This window comes from Rhopilema esculentum, chromosome 20 (genome assembly GCF_057945365.1).
Source record: "Rhopilema esculentum isolate cy_ngs chromosome 20, ASM5794536v1, whole genome shotgun sequence".
NCBI classification, from domain to species: domain Eukaryota; kingdom Metazoa; phylum Cnidaria; class Scyphozoa; order Rhizostomeae; family Rhizostomatidae; genus Rhopilema; species Rhopilema esculentum.
The window spans coordinates 11,210,022-11,225,018 of NC_142834.1; the positions used below are offsets into that span (position 1 = coordinate 11,210,022).

General features: G+C 33.9%; 3 protein-coding genes across 3 annotated transcripts; all 3 read right to left on the reverse strand.

The window, feature by feature from the left end:
* Positions 1-575: 575 nt before the first annotated feature.
* On the reverse strand, positions 576-3,124 carry LOC135687617 (immediate early response 3-interacting protein 1). Its single transcript, XM_065204217.2, has 3 exons — positions 2,992-3,124; positions 1,566-1,664; positions 576-1,068 (listed from the first exon to the last, which is right to left on the reverse strand). The coding sequence occupies exons 1-3, from the start codon at positions 3,080-3,082 to the stop codon at positions 1,013-1,015; spliced, it is 246 nt and encodes an 81-aa protein (XP_065060289.1). The 5' UTR covers positions 3,083-3,124; the 3' UTR covers positions 576-1,012.
* A 1,414-nt stretch (positions 3,125-4,538) lies between these two features.
* Positions 4,539-6,953, reverse strand: LOC135687615 (adenylate kinase isoenzyme 6). The gene is made up of 3 exons (XM_065204215.2): positions 6,738-6,953; positions 5,772-5,917; positions 4,539-4,998 (listed from the first exon to the last, which is right to left on the reverse strand). The coding sequence occupies exons 1-3, from the start codon at positions 6,933-6,935 to the stop codon at positions 4,812-4,814; spliced, it is 531 nt and encodes a 176-aa protein (XP_065060287.1). The 5' UTR covers positions 6,936-6,953; the 3' UTR covers positions 4,539-4,811.
* A 1,798-nt stretch (positions 6,954-8,751) lies between these two features.
* LOC135687610 (protein ABHD8) lies at positions 8,752-14,997 on the reverse strand. Its single transcript, XM_065204209.2, has 5 exons — positions 13,797-14,997; positions 13,224-13,308; positions 11,895-12,008; positions 11,205-11,275; positions 8,752-10,292 (listed from the first exon to the last, which is right to left on the reverse strand). Exons 1-5 carry the CDS (start codon positions 14,432-14,434, stop codon positions 10,025-10,027), a joined length of 1,176 nt encoding a protein of 391 aa, XP_065060281.1. The 5' UTR covers positions 14,435-14,997; the 3' UTR covers positions 8,752-10,024.

A 14,997-nucleotide genomic window follows, 5' to 3' on the forward strand; every position in this document is an offset into this window, starting at 1 on the left:
ATATAAAAGTTTGCCTTCAAATTTGAAGCCCCACTAAAAGGATGTTCCTCACAAATAACAGTTTCACTTTTTATAGGTTTTTTGGTGTAGAACAGGAGAGCTTTAATTGGATAATCAAAAGCTTTCTGCTAACTTCAATTACCTCACTGGGCTTAACTTCCTTTCATTTAAGGCATGTATGATCTTATTAGCAGCAAGGATATGGTAGCTTTTACAAATATAAGATGGTGACCTTAAATTGTGAAAAGATGTCTTTTTCATTGTAAAAAAGGTGTGAATTATCATTTTTATTTCACTTCAGTTTTCATATTTCTTTTATATGTTTATAATTATCTGTCCAAAAAATATTGGGTCAACAAGAAAAGAAAATATAAGCTGTTTATGTCAAGCAATTCAAATTTTCAAAATTTGACAACTATTAAAAAGCCAAGTATATGTTTTTGGTAAGTAAGCAAAGAGAGAAAGTAAAATACAAAAATAAGCATATATCTTTATGGCGGGAGGTGAATTTCAATTTGCAATTGACTGCTGACTAACACCTGTTTGAGCCGAACAGATAAATCAATTTGAGAGAATTGTCCCATAGCTTCAATGGTGTGGTAACAACAACTTAAAAAAGGATAATGTATTGTGTTTTGAGTTTCTAAGTCAAAATTAGATATTGAATATTAAATAGAAACAAATAAACAAAAATTGGTAACAATACATCTATTCTTAAAAAACAAAATGGTTCTTCATTTAGAGATATCAAAGGTTATATGTTTTTACAATTCAGTACAGGGTTAACATAATTTCTACCCCCTCTTTAAAAGTCTAAGTATTAAATTCAAGGAAAATTGTAAAGTGATTCTATGATATTACTTGACAAGTCAACAGAAAACTTATTTTTCCTGTTTCCAAAAGTTAATGAAACATCTGGCACCTTTAGCATGAAACTTGGATCTGATTCTGATGTGAATTTCTATTGACATGACAAGTTCTTCAATCCTATGGCTTTTGATGTTCATCTCCATCAGCCCATAAGAAGTTTCACAGCTATCACAAATGTGTTGATGCCAATCAACGGAACTGAAATGAATGAAAGTATAGACCTTAATGATATGAATATTATTATATGGAAGACTTTCATTCGATATGCAGTCCATTTGCAGCAACAAAAACAACCTTTTTGACAATAATTATTCAGAGAAAATAATAAATCAAAGATGAGTTTAGTTCTGCATACTGGACATACCAAACAATAAAGAGATATCTTTAACCCTTACTATGTGGTATGTGAGAAAAGGGACATAGGCCTATCTGGACAAATCTAATTAATGTAAACTTTGGAAGAAAACATGCTATCATAAATATGATTATCCTCAATCCTAAAAGGATCAGAGTTAGTTAAGCATTTGCCTGATAATCGCATCAAGGATAAAATTCAAAGTTGCAACTTAGAACAATCCTGCTCCATATTCCAAAGCGTGCATAGCACTGCCTATGTAGCACCCACACTTTAAGACACACCACAAAACAAACTATATGACTCTGTTGAAAAGACATTTAGTTGTTAAGAAACTTACTTCTCATAACTGTCCTGACAGATCGAACCAAATTAAGAAATTGTTGTTTTATTCCTGGCTCCTCTCCAAACCCAGCAACTTGGTTAGTTCCCCATCCAACTAAAAAAAGTTCATAAAATGTAGAATAGCAATAGAAAATGATCTTACAAAGTAAAGTAACAATCAGTACCATTGCCTCAATTCTAAAGTTGAAAATTGAAAATTCTTTAATAATGCCAAGGCCTGAAAGCAATACTATACAGAGTTGAACTTCCACCTTTCAGATGCTTACTTCTTGACTCAATGTTACAATTTCCAATTTTCATGTCACCCACTCCTCAAAGAAATATTGATTTTTTATCAACCATTAACCATGACCTAGTTTTTTATGTTTCACCTTAGCATAGCTTAGCATATCTCCTTTAGCATGTATTTATTTCTTATTTGTTCCTGAAGTTATGTGAAATAATTATTGGGGTGTTGCATGACTGCATGTAGAATTGATGGAGCACTTCAAATAAAGGCTCAAATTGGAAGCTATTTTTTCAATTTCCAAGAACACTAATCTTTGATTCATAAGAAAACAAGGTAAAATTTGTGTTTCTTTTACAAAGAATAGGGCTGGGCCTGTAGGCCAACTGGATGAAAGAAGCTATGTAAGTCATGAAATTTATGACATAGATTTCTGCCAAAGATTTCAGGTTGTGCTGGAAATCTCTGGCGACTGGTGAAACAAAAACAGTTGTTTTGGCAGTTCCAAATCGGTTTCATGGTTAGCCATTAACTTTTAGTGATGATACAATAAAAATAAATGAAAAACTGAGAAGTTTTTTAAGTTCTAACTCGATATAAGTCGTGCCTAGGTAGCTTCATATAAAATCTGCATGTACATTGAACACATACAAATGATGAATGTATCATCAATAGGCTAGGCTACTTAACTTTGGATGTCTTTCTTGCACAATTCAAATTCATGCAAGTCCAGGGGGCAACAGGGGGCCGTGGCATTCTCCACTTTCAAAATTTGACGGGTTTTTCCGAAAAATCATTGTTTTGGCTTTCTGCAAAGGTTATGAACCTTTTTGCCCCGACCCTTACACTCACATGAAATGCTTCTATTTGAATAAAATAAATCAAAGAATTTTTGTCGGAAAATATTTTTTTCCTGCCCCCTCTAGAATTAATTTGCCACGACGCCCCTGTGTGCCATTTTTATATCATAAGTCAGCACCATTTTTACTTTTTTCGAATACAAGGTAACCAATGATATAATAAAAGAAGAAACAAAGTTAAAGATCGATGGACACAATACGCTCTATCTGATACAACTTTATCAAATTGCCCGGGCAATTTAATACCAAGTGCCATGATATTTAGGTTACGATTGGTATTTGGTGCAGATGAATATAAACAAAAAGGGCATTGTTTGTCTAAAACGTTTCCTTACTTTTCGATAAAAACCTTTCTTCGTTAAGAACTGCCATAGCATTGACAACCAAGAGACAAGCTTCGAGCAAACTGTAAAGTCCGAACGCCATCTTTGTTTCCACGAATGAGTCGTTGAAACGAGGTCGTCCCCGCATCACAATATACGTCACATCCGCTATTTGGCCGAAAATTTAACTTGTTTCTTTCGTGGTATATAAGCATAAGTTATTTCAAGAAATAGCATTCAGAAACCCAAAAATAAGAAAATGTTTGCTTTCATTAAGCAGGCCAGCCGAAAATTAGTCCCATCAATCAAATTTAATTCAATCAAATTTTTTTCATCGAAATCAAACGCAAAGAAAATCTCTAAATTTTCGTCCGAGACTTTCAAAATAATAAACATGTTCTCTTTGGTATTTCAAAGATGCCAGAGAATGTACAGGATTTCTACTTGTAAATTCGGCCATCACAAAGCAAAGCACAAAGCATCAAGAACTTTTTTACAGATATTGTTTAACCAATCTATTCATCAACTATGTACAAATAGCCACTTTCAGCTTCCCACTCTCCTCATTTATCTTTTGTTTCCACTACAAGAAATTTAAGTTGTATATTGGCAGAGCTTTGCTTTTACTGGTAACTGGCTTTTTATAATTTCTATCAAGAATTTCTTTCAATTGCATCAGTGGTTTCAATTTTGATGCCTAATTTTTAGCTCCCAGTTGATCAGAATTTCTTTCTTTTTTCTTTAATTTGCAATAGAAATTATTATGAACTATATGCACTTCCAATTAATTTTTCTCCATGAATTATGAAGAATGAAATACAAAAAGACCTCTCTAAATAAAAGTTTGTGACATCTTAGCTTACTCTTCAGTTCCATTTACAGGGAGGACATTGAAATGTTGGATTTTTGCAACTTTTTATTATTGCTTTCCAGACAGATTTATGTTGAAAATGGCAACAAAATACAGAAGGTAGAAAAAAGCAATAAAATTTTACCGAAACTTTGGTATTAAATTTGGGATACGTATTTATGAATAACTCCTACTTCAGAGAAGAAAAGTTGTAATTGTTAGGTGTCATGATGAGGAAAACTCTTTTGAAAAACTAAATATTGCCAAAGTGTTACATGTTTTGTGTACTTATAGACCATTTTATTACTTTTATGTTAAGAAAGTATAAACAAACAAAAAATATCTATTTGCATTGTTTTTTCAATTACATATTGATGTTGAATGAGGGTGGCAGAAGGATATAACCTGTTGAAATTACAAGATGGGTGACAAAAAATTTGGGGACTGAAAATTTTGAAACAGTTGATACTAATTGTGAAATTGACATTTCTTGTTGATATTTCTTGTCCAAATCGGCCTTAAATTTAGCATATTTACAAACATGTCACAAAAGCATAATCTTCAATTTAAAATTTTTCACTAAAACAAGTCTTTTGCCTCTTTGTAATACCTAGCACAATTATTCACAAGTACAACTTAGGTGCCACTCATCAAATCAAATTTCCCCAAAAAATTATTGAGAGCCAGTCAATAAAACAAAATTCAAGGCTCTGCAATAAGCTAACCATGTGAAGATAAATGTGTGGTTGAAAACAAAATTTTTAGTCAAAACGGAAATTAAACCAGTAGATTGTCTTTACGTGGATTCCAAAGGTAAAAAGCTAGGATGATTAGGTTTACGAATTTATCATATGGTTGTAGCCACTTTGAGTAAAAAATCCTGTTCCATCCTAGGTTTGACAAGGGGTTTGACAAGGTTATAAATGAAAATATCAGCTTAAATATGAACAGACAAGAAATTTAACTGATTAAGAAGAATGGATTATCTTTGTGTCCTATACAGACTAATCCATTGTTCAATTTGATTAAGATTCTCTTCAAAATCCTCAGGAGTGTTACTTTTGAGTTCATGTACAATTTCTGGTTTATAACTGTCCTTTGCCTCTTCGAGTATTGTCTGAAATATTTCACATTCAATATTTTCAGTTAATTTTTTCTGGCTGTAACCCCTAGAAATGGAAAGTTTTGAAAATCATTTCTAACTACAGAATCAAGTAGAAAAAAACAAATAGTATATGGCTGAAAGAAATAGCTAGGCAATGCTAAAAATTAATTTGGAAAAATACAATAATAGACACTTGATGAGTTTACATAACTTATTTTTTATTCCTTTTCAAGGTACCTAGGCCTTCCCGGCCTCAAAGCTTCATTTCAATTTATTTTTCTTTTTATGGGGGGTCAAACAGAGAGTTCAAACCTGTGCCAATCAGCTCATAGAGGTTAGAAGCACAAAACCCTGCAAACATCTGGTGTAGGGTGTGTAACCCATACAGGCAGTGCTGTATATCTCTATTACCAAACAAAACCCAAACTGCTTATGTTTCTGTAGATATCTACAGGGAATCTTTGTTTCTGGATTTTACTATTTATGTGTTTGTTCTTTACGTCAAGGAAAATTCTGCTTCCTACTTCAGGGTAACTTCACAGTGTTTTCCTTCAATATTAGTGGGCACACTCACAGGAATTTCTATATGGGTGAAAACCAATGTTATTAAACAATGTTGACTGTAAGGCATCCCACAATTTTAACATGCAATTGCATGCTGTTAATAAACAGCTACTGTCCTTCAGTTTGTTGTTTTGTTTGAAACGAGGTAGGGTAGAAAAAAGGGTAGAAGATTTTTGAATATGCAGTCATAACCCCATGCAAATAAGTTTTGGGGCCATTGCAAATGGGGATGAGGGATAACAAAATTTAAGAGAATACAGGTAAGTAACATGCCTTTTTTGAAGCCTGTCATATAGGACTGTGTTGTCAGTTCTTAGCACAAATACTATCTCAAACCATCTTTCTGGAAAATAGTCACAACCATGATAGTCAATTATGTATCCGCCTTCAGAGATGTAGCCATCAATTTCATCTACCACCTTGAAACAAGAATAAGTTGTTTGCAGTCTTTTAACAGAGTATATAAGAAATTAAGTATATAAGAAATTAAAAAAGGTAAGAAAAGAGGAACAAAGGGAGGGAAGATAGGTGAATGGAATGGATGCTCATCATAGGCAATCAAGCAAAATGAAGGGAAGGCAAGTTAAAGAAGGAAAGAACCAAATATATGTCAAAGTTACTGGGTTTCAGGCTAACTAATTGTTAATTCAGTGAACAATTTCAAATTTTGATTTGCAAGAATAGACAACCTTGTGCATGCTCTGCAGCCTGCAACAGGGCAAGACTAGAAACTTTGCTTCTTGCGCGGGCAAGTTTATTTTGAAAAATTGAGACTGCGCACCTGAAATCATGCACTCTTAGAAATTTTTATTGTTAATGATGTTAAATGCTATTGTCTAGGGATCTAGGGGATTTTGTGCAGCCAATATGCAAAAGCGCGCAGATGTGTGCTTCTCCTCAAATAGAAGCCTCAGTAAAAACTTTTCTAGCTACACTAGACTTACAAAATTCTTCTTCATACTGTTAGACTTACCTTCCTGTAAAATATTTTTGCAATTATTGTCTTTTATTATGTTCGTTCATTGTTGCGTATCTATTGACCAAGAATTTATATATAAGGGATATTTGTTTGAGGTATTGAGCTGGTATTTCACTGTTTTTCCAGTTAATAATTAGCAAGTAGCTGTAAGAGGCTACTTTAGTTTTTAGTTCAATAGTGCAGAAAATGTTTTTGCAAGGTATCACACGAGAAATAAGTTTATAAACAAACGTGTAGAAAAAATGGCCTCAAATACAAACCCTATCTTCATCAAGAATATGACATTGTAATTCTTCGTCCCAGCCATCGTAAAGTTGTTCCTTTTCTGCCAGTTCACCAACATTAATAAATTTCATACCAGTTCTGTCGGCTAATTCCTTTGCCAGAAGGGTTTTTCCTGTGCCAGGCGTCCCGGTTATTAAGATGTTAGGAAAATCACGTTGGCCTGGGCCAGCCATGTTGAAAAGAACGGTTTACAGGGATCCAAGAGATTTATCGTCTTGAGAATATTTTCACAAAAAGCCTCTCACCAAGGCACGCCTGGGGGGCCACATTGGTACAACCTTAAAACAAATTGAATACCCTAGTTTTTGTTTTTGAGCTGATAAGCAAGGAAGTTTGTATCGCACTAACTAAAAACAAGATTCCGTACACGTAATGTTTATTCAGCTTTGAACATCTGGTCGGATTGGCATAAAAGGGGGAACCGTGTCCCGAAATCCCCCGTAGGTCCGGATCTTTTAATTTGATATTTTCCTGCTACATATAGTTACACTTATTACTTATCGTATCATTTAGCAAGAGGATGCCTGTTTTGACCCAATCTAAATAAAATTCTATTTGAAACTGGCTAATGTCTTCTTATGTTCTAAATAAAAAACTATTTAGCTATTTGCTTGACTTTTTGATGAGCAGGTTTAGGGACCAACCGAGGAAGAGGATGGTTGAATTGCCTGTTTTGCTTTTCGAAGAAAGTTTTGTTTTGTGGGCAAAAGTTGAAGCTAAGCTCTTTCGAATTGCTCCCCCCCCTTTTCGAAAAAGCCCCTCTCGAATAAGCTCCCACCCTAGAACTATAAATTTTCAATAAGTCCCCCCTCTCGAATAAGCCTCCACTGCTACCATAAATCCTCGAATTGGCCCCTCTCAATTTGATGATTTTTGCCATCTGAGGTTGTCTTTGACGTTTTATTGAATTACCTCAAATGAAAGGCTCATAAAAATCCTACTAAAATCTATGAATACGAGGTCTTTTATTCATGTCTTCTTAATGTCTACAATAATTTTATAAGCTCCCTCGTATAAGCCCCCCTCCTCGAATAAGCCCCCATCCAAAAGTATCAAAAATAAATGAGCCCCAGGGGGCTAATTCGATGATTTATGGTATATATCAGTAAATTTTGACTAGTTATCGTTGTTATTCGTTTTGCGATTAAGATACTACATTAATGCGAAAAGTTTCAAACGCGCATTTTCAAATATATGTTATCGATCAAAAGGTTTCAGTATAAATATTCTTTGCTGCATCTCGTAGCAATTCTTCGCCACGCTACAATACAAGGAAACCTCAAGTTTGAGTCGGTAGACCATCATTTAGATTCACGATATACAAGCTCTCTAGTCTTCAAATTTAGTGCATTGGTGAGATGGCAGCTGATAACAGAGAATAAAAAAATCGTTGATAATGTTAAGAGGGCTCCATACTTCAAGAAGATTCTTCATTTCCTCATTTTCCTTGCAGGTGTTTAACTAAAACTCTATATTCTGTATGGTTGCAGTGAAACACAAATTGCTAAAATCAACACGATAACTACTGGTGATGGATGGGAAAGAAACTGAAAATCTAATGAGAAAGAAAGACCAGAAAAATGTCTTTTCTAGAAAACTGAGCAAATTTGCACGTATTATTTGCAATAACTAAACGTCAAATAGACTACACGTTGACTTAACTTACTGGTCAAAAAAATATTATCTCTCTACCACTTGGTGTTTAAGAAACTTCAAAAAACTTTCAGCACTGAAATCAACAGCAAAAATAAGAAACTGAATTCCAATCACGAGCTCAGATTCTAATTTATAAATCCATGTACTTGAATTAACAATAGTGATTCATATATTGGAAACAGCGCGGGAATCCCATTTGAATCTAAATCACAGATTTCGGGGATGGATACTTCTGTGACGACTTTCTTGCTTACCTCAACTTCATAAAAAAGTCAATGAGCAAGTTATTGTTCCACTTTCAGACGAGACACAAAACAGAAAAAATACAGAATTGTATCTACATTAGATCAGAATAAACTGAATAACAAATCAACCAGAAACAAAAATTAATTTCCCACCAAAACTATTCTCTAATTATCATAAATAAATTCTATTCTTAATAAATATATAATTTTCTACTGGAAAATCTTTTGTTTTCCTTTAAAGCAACAAACATAAAAGTGGACTGATGTCGTAAACACGTCACTTGCTATTTATCTACAAAGAAGTTTCAACTTTATCAATCTGCTTACTAAAAACATTTAAATTCCAAACCGCTATTGCAATCCTCTGGTCCTCTGATTTAAGTAAAGATAAATTATCTGGATTGTGAAAATCAAAATGGAACTTCTCAATGAAGGGTGAAGTATGTTAATATGGGCAAGTGTGGAAGACATCTAGAGATCCCTTTTATCCTATATTTCCCTTCTTTGGCAGTTTGAGATTCCACCAAGATTTTAACTGGCAACAAAAAGTTTTTTTTGTTGCTTCTAACCGTTTCTTTCATTGCTTTCTACTTAAAAGTTCATACAAAATATTTATCACATTACAAAAACTAACATTACATTACAAACCTACAAAGGAAACAATTATTTTACATCCAATGATTTGAGTTACATCTCAATTACCTATTTCCAACCAACCTTGACAAAGAAAGAATTTAATAGAAACTTCTATCAATCTTTGGATTACTTCTTCTTTCAAAGCATCAATAGATGTTCTATCATTCATGGTCATACTGAATGTTTCTTTGCAAAACATAAAAAATCTAATAAAGACTCACAGAAGCTTTGGGCTTTCTTTCCTCAAGCGAGAGATTAAGGGAAAAATCTTACATCTCAGTCTTAATTAAAAGCTCACAAGATTATATTAAATTGTTGAATTTGAAGCCTAGGTTGTGTCCACTTTTTTCTAATGCAAAATGTTTGGCAACAAAGTCAAGAAGGTTTTAAATGTATCTTAGAGCTATTTGATAAAGGTAATTTGAAATACTCTTGTTTTTAAGAAATAGAGAGTTAAAGTATGCCACAGGCAATAATCTAAGGGCTTGTACCCCTCAAAATGTATAAATAACATATTAAGAAGTTTGAGGAGCAACATTGTGATTACCCATTAGGCTCTTTTATAAATACAGGGCATTAGGCCCTTCCTGCAAAACTTGAAGAAATCAAATTTTATATGTGGTCAAGCTTCCTAGTCATTTGCTCTCTACACTGAAGCATTTACTTATCACAATTACAAAATGATAGTATTTCCTACTTTGCAAAGCCCATAACCAAGGAATTCATCATAGACCAATTTTGGTCTTTTTTTCAGAGCCGTGTCGGGAAAGCCTTGATGCAGCTCGACTTGGTGGTCTAGAAGCCCCTGATACTTCATTGTGAAGCAGGTCTTTGTTAATGAAATGATTGATTACATGGGAATCTGTGTCTTTCTCTGGACTGTCTACTCCTGGGAAATCTTTGACAAGGCCAGTAGCTGAGGCTTGGGAAAGATCAACCATTGACCTTGTTGTTGCATCCCGGTTCAAGAATTTCAGGATCATTTGGTTAACCCTGGAAAACAATGACATAGTATTTCATCAGTTTAGTGAATCATTTGTAATAGGGAAATGAGAGGGAGATCAAACTACAACAAAAACAAAGACAAAATATCAAAAATTAGATCGAAAATGGCAAAATCCATCAGGTGATTGACATGTTGTAAGGATATTGAATAGAGCACTATCTAATATCATGAGATTTGCTGTGGGAACAGCGGTGTTGTCTTTGTGCAAGGCTTTCAGTGTCTATAGGACCAAAATATCTAACAGTAGCCAAAGTGTTCTCCATTTATTTCATATGAAAATATATTTTGTCTGGTTATGAAAGCTACAAAGTGGCATTAAAAGCTTTGAAACTAGTGGGACAGAGTTTTATAGCCCTATTTTGATATCTCATGTATTTCAGTGCTTTTATGCAGCTATTTAGGATGAATTGACTTGTTTGCATCTTATTATTACAATCTAGTCTGAAAATTGAAAAATACTTTACAGAGACTTACAGCTTTTAATTTTACACTTCTCTAAAAGCACAATCTCTTACTGGTAGAAAAATGCTAGACAGTTCCAGTAAGTCAGGTTACCAAGGGTAAAAAATCAAATAGGCACTCCTTTTGGTTGCTAATCATATCTGCTACCCTATCGTTCTTAGGCCTATCTGCACATCACAAATGCTAATTATCTTCCCTTTTTTAGGACACAAAAATTCAAAATCAATCAAATTTCAGTCATGAACACAACTGCTAAATAGAAGAGAAAGATAAGCAGTGGTGGATTTAGTTAAAATCCAAAAATACTGACACAGTTTGTATTACTTCATTCTAGCCTCCTAGTAACAATTGGGTGATCAATAGATTATTGACAATTTAAAATAATTAAAGGAAAAACCAAATCTTTGATAAATGGTAAAAAGAAAAATAATTCTTACACATCTGGCTTCTCAATCATAACCATATGGCCAGCATCTTCAACTATCTCCAAATTAGAACCGTAAATCACCTAGTTATGGAAAGGGTACAGTTAGCATTTCAAAATAAAAATGATTAAGGTTTGACTTTTAACATAAAGCTATTTATGATTTGTGCAAACAGCCCGAAAGAGTTCCATATAATTTGCACAAAAAACATACATTATTCCAGTATAATATGCAATTTTATTCTATACTTGGATAGCCATCTGACAATTAAAACTGGTTATCAAAGTGTAAAATATGGCGTTTTTGATGGACAATTAAAAAAATGAAATCATTATACAACATTAAAATTTATTTACTTAAACTATGAAAAACCAGCATTACTTAAAAAGCAGATATCTTAAATAACCCACTGTAATGAAAATTTTTTACAATCTGTCAATGTTAAGATTGAATTTCAGATTCCTTGCTTGGTTAAGGATGTTTCTTTTCACACAGCACATGTGCATGTGATAACAAAAACTCTTGGGACTTGAGGCAAATTTTCATACATTTCTTCATTTCATACAAATAAGATTTTAAACAATTTGTTATCCTTTTAATGCTGAAAATGCTTTAATTAAGCTATTTTGATCAATTCCTAGCATCACTCGACTAGACCCCACAATATGAGGCATAAAAAAGAAAATATATCACGAAAAATACCTCTTCAGTCCATAGTTCTTCTTCCAGTGTAACAAATTTGTCACTTCTGCCATAAATCAACAAAACAGGAACTAACAGATCACCATGATATTCTTCATTGCCTTCTGGCCAATGCTAGGTTTTATAAATGAGGTTTTTTAAAAACTAGAGAGACTAAAACTTCATCTAACATAAAGATACTGGCTTTTGGCTTGATTAAATGTATCATAACACAAAATGGCTTAAAAATCAAATGCATGTTGAGCAAAACAGGGGTTTAACATTTACTGGCAAACCAAGATAGAGGCAAGTTTGGCAAACTTTCAAATCAAAAAATTCAACTTGACTTCAAAAGTTCTAATGGTCTGTTCTTTTTGTGTAGATAATTTATAAATTATTACTCATAAAGTTGGAGTTAATTGTACCAATCTCAGACACATAGCATGTTTACCTAAAAAAACCTCCAAGGCTTACAATTACAACAGAAATCACCATAAGTTAAACAAAATTAGAGTCTCAAACTTTTTTCAGTTTGACAGTATAGTGAGACATTTGCATCATTTTTTTAATGCTATGCGTCTTGTCTTGCAATCTGTTATCATATAGTCTAAATTGGCCTTTTATTTCCTATTGTTTCATTTACCTTCACTTTTCTTCTATTCTATTAGGAAGCTATACTTCCAAATACTTCTAATAAAAGACCTGCAGCAATAATTCAACACTTTATGCCCCTATCATTATTTCATGTTTACAGCAAAAAAACGAAAAGGAACTTCTTGATCAAGTTTCCCATTGCCTGTAAAGCACCCTAAATGGCCTCAGATGAGAAGTGTTTAGTGAAGATCAGTGCAACATAAAGTCCCGTTTTGCCACCCGCATCAACTTTTTGCAACATGACAAAACAAATGTTTCGCTAAATGTTCTGATAAATGTTAAAGAGCTTAAGATGTTTCAATGGCTTAAGAGATATACAGGTGGAAAGTTTTATAAGGACAGTGGATGTTGAGGTTAACCATATGTATCCAAAGTCCCATTGCTAAGCCTTTAGCTTCAAAATAGCCCACAGCCTTCCACAAGGCAACATTTTAACCACCGTTTTTATTTCTTAAAAAACTAAAGAACATATATATTAGGCTATACATATGAAATGATACACTAAAACATATATTTCTACCTGAGCTTGCACCTGCTGAGATTATTTTTCTATAGGCTTAACAATTTGTCTTTTTATCTGTTTTACACAACACAACATAAAGTATTTCACATTATTTCCTCAAATACAACCTTGATAAAAATTAAAAGTGGGGGAATAAAGCCTTTTCATATTGTAATAGACCTAATGCATAGTACCTGTCCTTGCATGACAGACTTCAGAATATATGCTGGTAGTGTGAATGACATGGTTTTTTCCTTGATTGGTGAATGAAAGGCCATTCTAAAATGAGCAAAAAGGCATCAGACTAGCACTTAGATCATTAATACTAAAGTTGTATCTATGAGACCTAAGGTGAAAGCAAATGTGTGAAAATCACTTTTAAACTTTTTGAGTCATAGCATGTTAATTGATATTGCTATGAACTGAATTTAACACCAGTTTCAGTGCAACTAATGACTTGGATAATATTAAAGGCATAATATAAAAAGCGGAACATACATAAAAATGCTATTCAATGCAGTGGAAGACCAATCAAAATTGCTAAAAATATCCTCTAGTGTGAATGAGAAAAGAAAGCAAGTAACAAAATAATGAAGTATGCAAAGATTCATATTAGGGAGGCTGGTGGCAGCACAAAATGTTGGTTGTCTGAAATTAATTGTTTTGTAATGAAGAAAACAGAACAAAGCTTGGAAATTATAGGGGATGGCAGCCCCTAGCCAGCCTCTGCTTCTGGTTGATAGACCTGTATTTGAAAAGTAACTTACGATCTGAATCGCTTCACCACCATTGGTTTAATTGGGCTGAAGATTGGAAGTGGTAAGCAGAATACTGAAAATCTTTCTGGTTTTAATGATGTTGGTGGACCACCACTAATAAGAATGACCTTTGCAACAGAGCTGGTTCTTTCGGTAGCAATCAGAGTTGCAAATGATGCACCATAAGAATGTCCAACTAGAATGTTACGTTTTCCTTGAAAAATGTCATAGATTTTGAGCATATCTCTTCCAAGATTGTTAAAGCTATAGGCAGAAGAACGATGTGGTTTTGAGCTTTCTCCATGTCCTAACAAATCTGGTGCAACTGTCCTGTATCCTCTTATATGGAAGAAAGTCATTTGCTTTTGCCAAATTTCAGCAGACCCACCAACACCATGAAAAAAGAAAACAGTCTTGTCCTCAAATGCAGACAGCAAAGGGGTACTTGCACTTTTCAGATCTGATTGATCTGGAGATGTTTGCAAGACCCTAACGATTCTCCCTTCATCAACAGGAACGGATAATGACTTACACCAATACTCTGAAGATGACGACGGGGTCACCCTTCGTCTTTTAAAAAAACCCTTCCATGACCTGCTTGAAGCAGTTGAAAGTGTGCTGACAGGCCTGTCCTGTTTAGAATTCATTCTACAAATATGGAAAATGTCTCTTTTGCCATTCAAAGCAAAAAAGTGTCCATCAGTACATGTAAAATGTAGCGGGAAATGGTGAACTCAAAATTGCTCATAATTATCGAATATCATTGATTTGCGATAGCAAAAACTACGGTCAAAGTACCAAATTCCATAATAACGATAACGCTCAGCCTGGATCAACCATTCGTTTACCCATGGATTTGCGTGTTTCTTATATTAAACACTCGTAGTCTCCGTGCTTCTTTGACAATAAGCATGGACCCTACCAGGGTGCGTTCTTCAAGGCCTTTTGCTTCAGTAATGAGGGCCTAGTCAAATAAAAAATGTCTTTTTCTTGTTAACGTTTTCTCTTCCAACGAGCAAATTTTCAACTATGGAACGAAAAGTACTTTCATCTATTGACTTAGTAATTAACAAAACCTGCTATTTCGTTGAGCTATGTTTGTTGGCTGCAAATATCAATTGTTTCTTGTGCCAGTGAAAATTTATCTTCCTACTTTGAGAATCTGTGTTCGAGACGCAGCTATGTTACCTCGATTTCATCGTTGCTAGTG

Excerpts from the sequence above, each read along its gene's own strand:
- LOC135687615 (XM_065204215.2), bottom strand. The coding sequence starts at position 6,935 with ATGGCTGGCCCAGGCCAACGTGATTTTCCTAACATCTTAATAACCGGG. Across the intron at positions 5,918-6,737 it reads ATATTCTTGATGAAGATAGG|GTGGTAGATGAAATTGATGG; the intron begins GTTTGTATTTGA and ends TCTTGTTTCAAG. Across the intron at positions 4,999-5,771 it reads TATGACAGGCTTCAAAAAAG|GGGTTACAGCCAGAAAAAAT; the intron begins GCATGTTACTTA and ends TTCCATTTCTAG.
- LOC135687610 (XM_065204209.2), bottom strand. The coding sequence starts at position 14,434 with ATGAATTCTAAACAGGACAGGCCTGTCAGCACACTTTCAACTGCTTCA. Across the intron at positions 12,009-13,223 it reads AGTCTGTCATGCAAGGACAG|CATTGGCCAGAAGGCAATGA; the intron begins GTACTATGCATT and ends TATAAAACCTAG. Across the intron at positions 10,293-11,204 it reads ATGATTGAGAAGCCAGATGT|GGTTAACCAAATGATCCTGA; the intron begins GTAAGAATTATT and ends ATTGTTTTCCAG.
- LOC135687617 (XM_065204217.2), bottom strand. The coding sequence starts at position 3,082 with ATGGCGTTCGGACTTTACAGTTTGCTCGAAGCTTGTCTCTTGGTTGTC. Across the intron at positions 1,665-2,991 it reads AGAAAGGTTTTTATCGAAAA|TTGGATGGGGAACTAACCAA; the intron begins GTAAGGAAACGT and ends AACTTTTTTTAG. Across the intron at positions 1,069-1,565 it reads TGTCAGGACAGTTATGAGAA|TTCCGTTGATTGGCATCAAC; the intron begins GTAAGTTTCTTA and ends CATTCATTTCAG.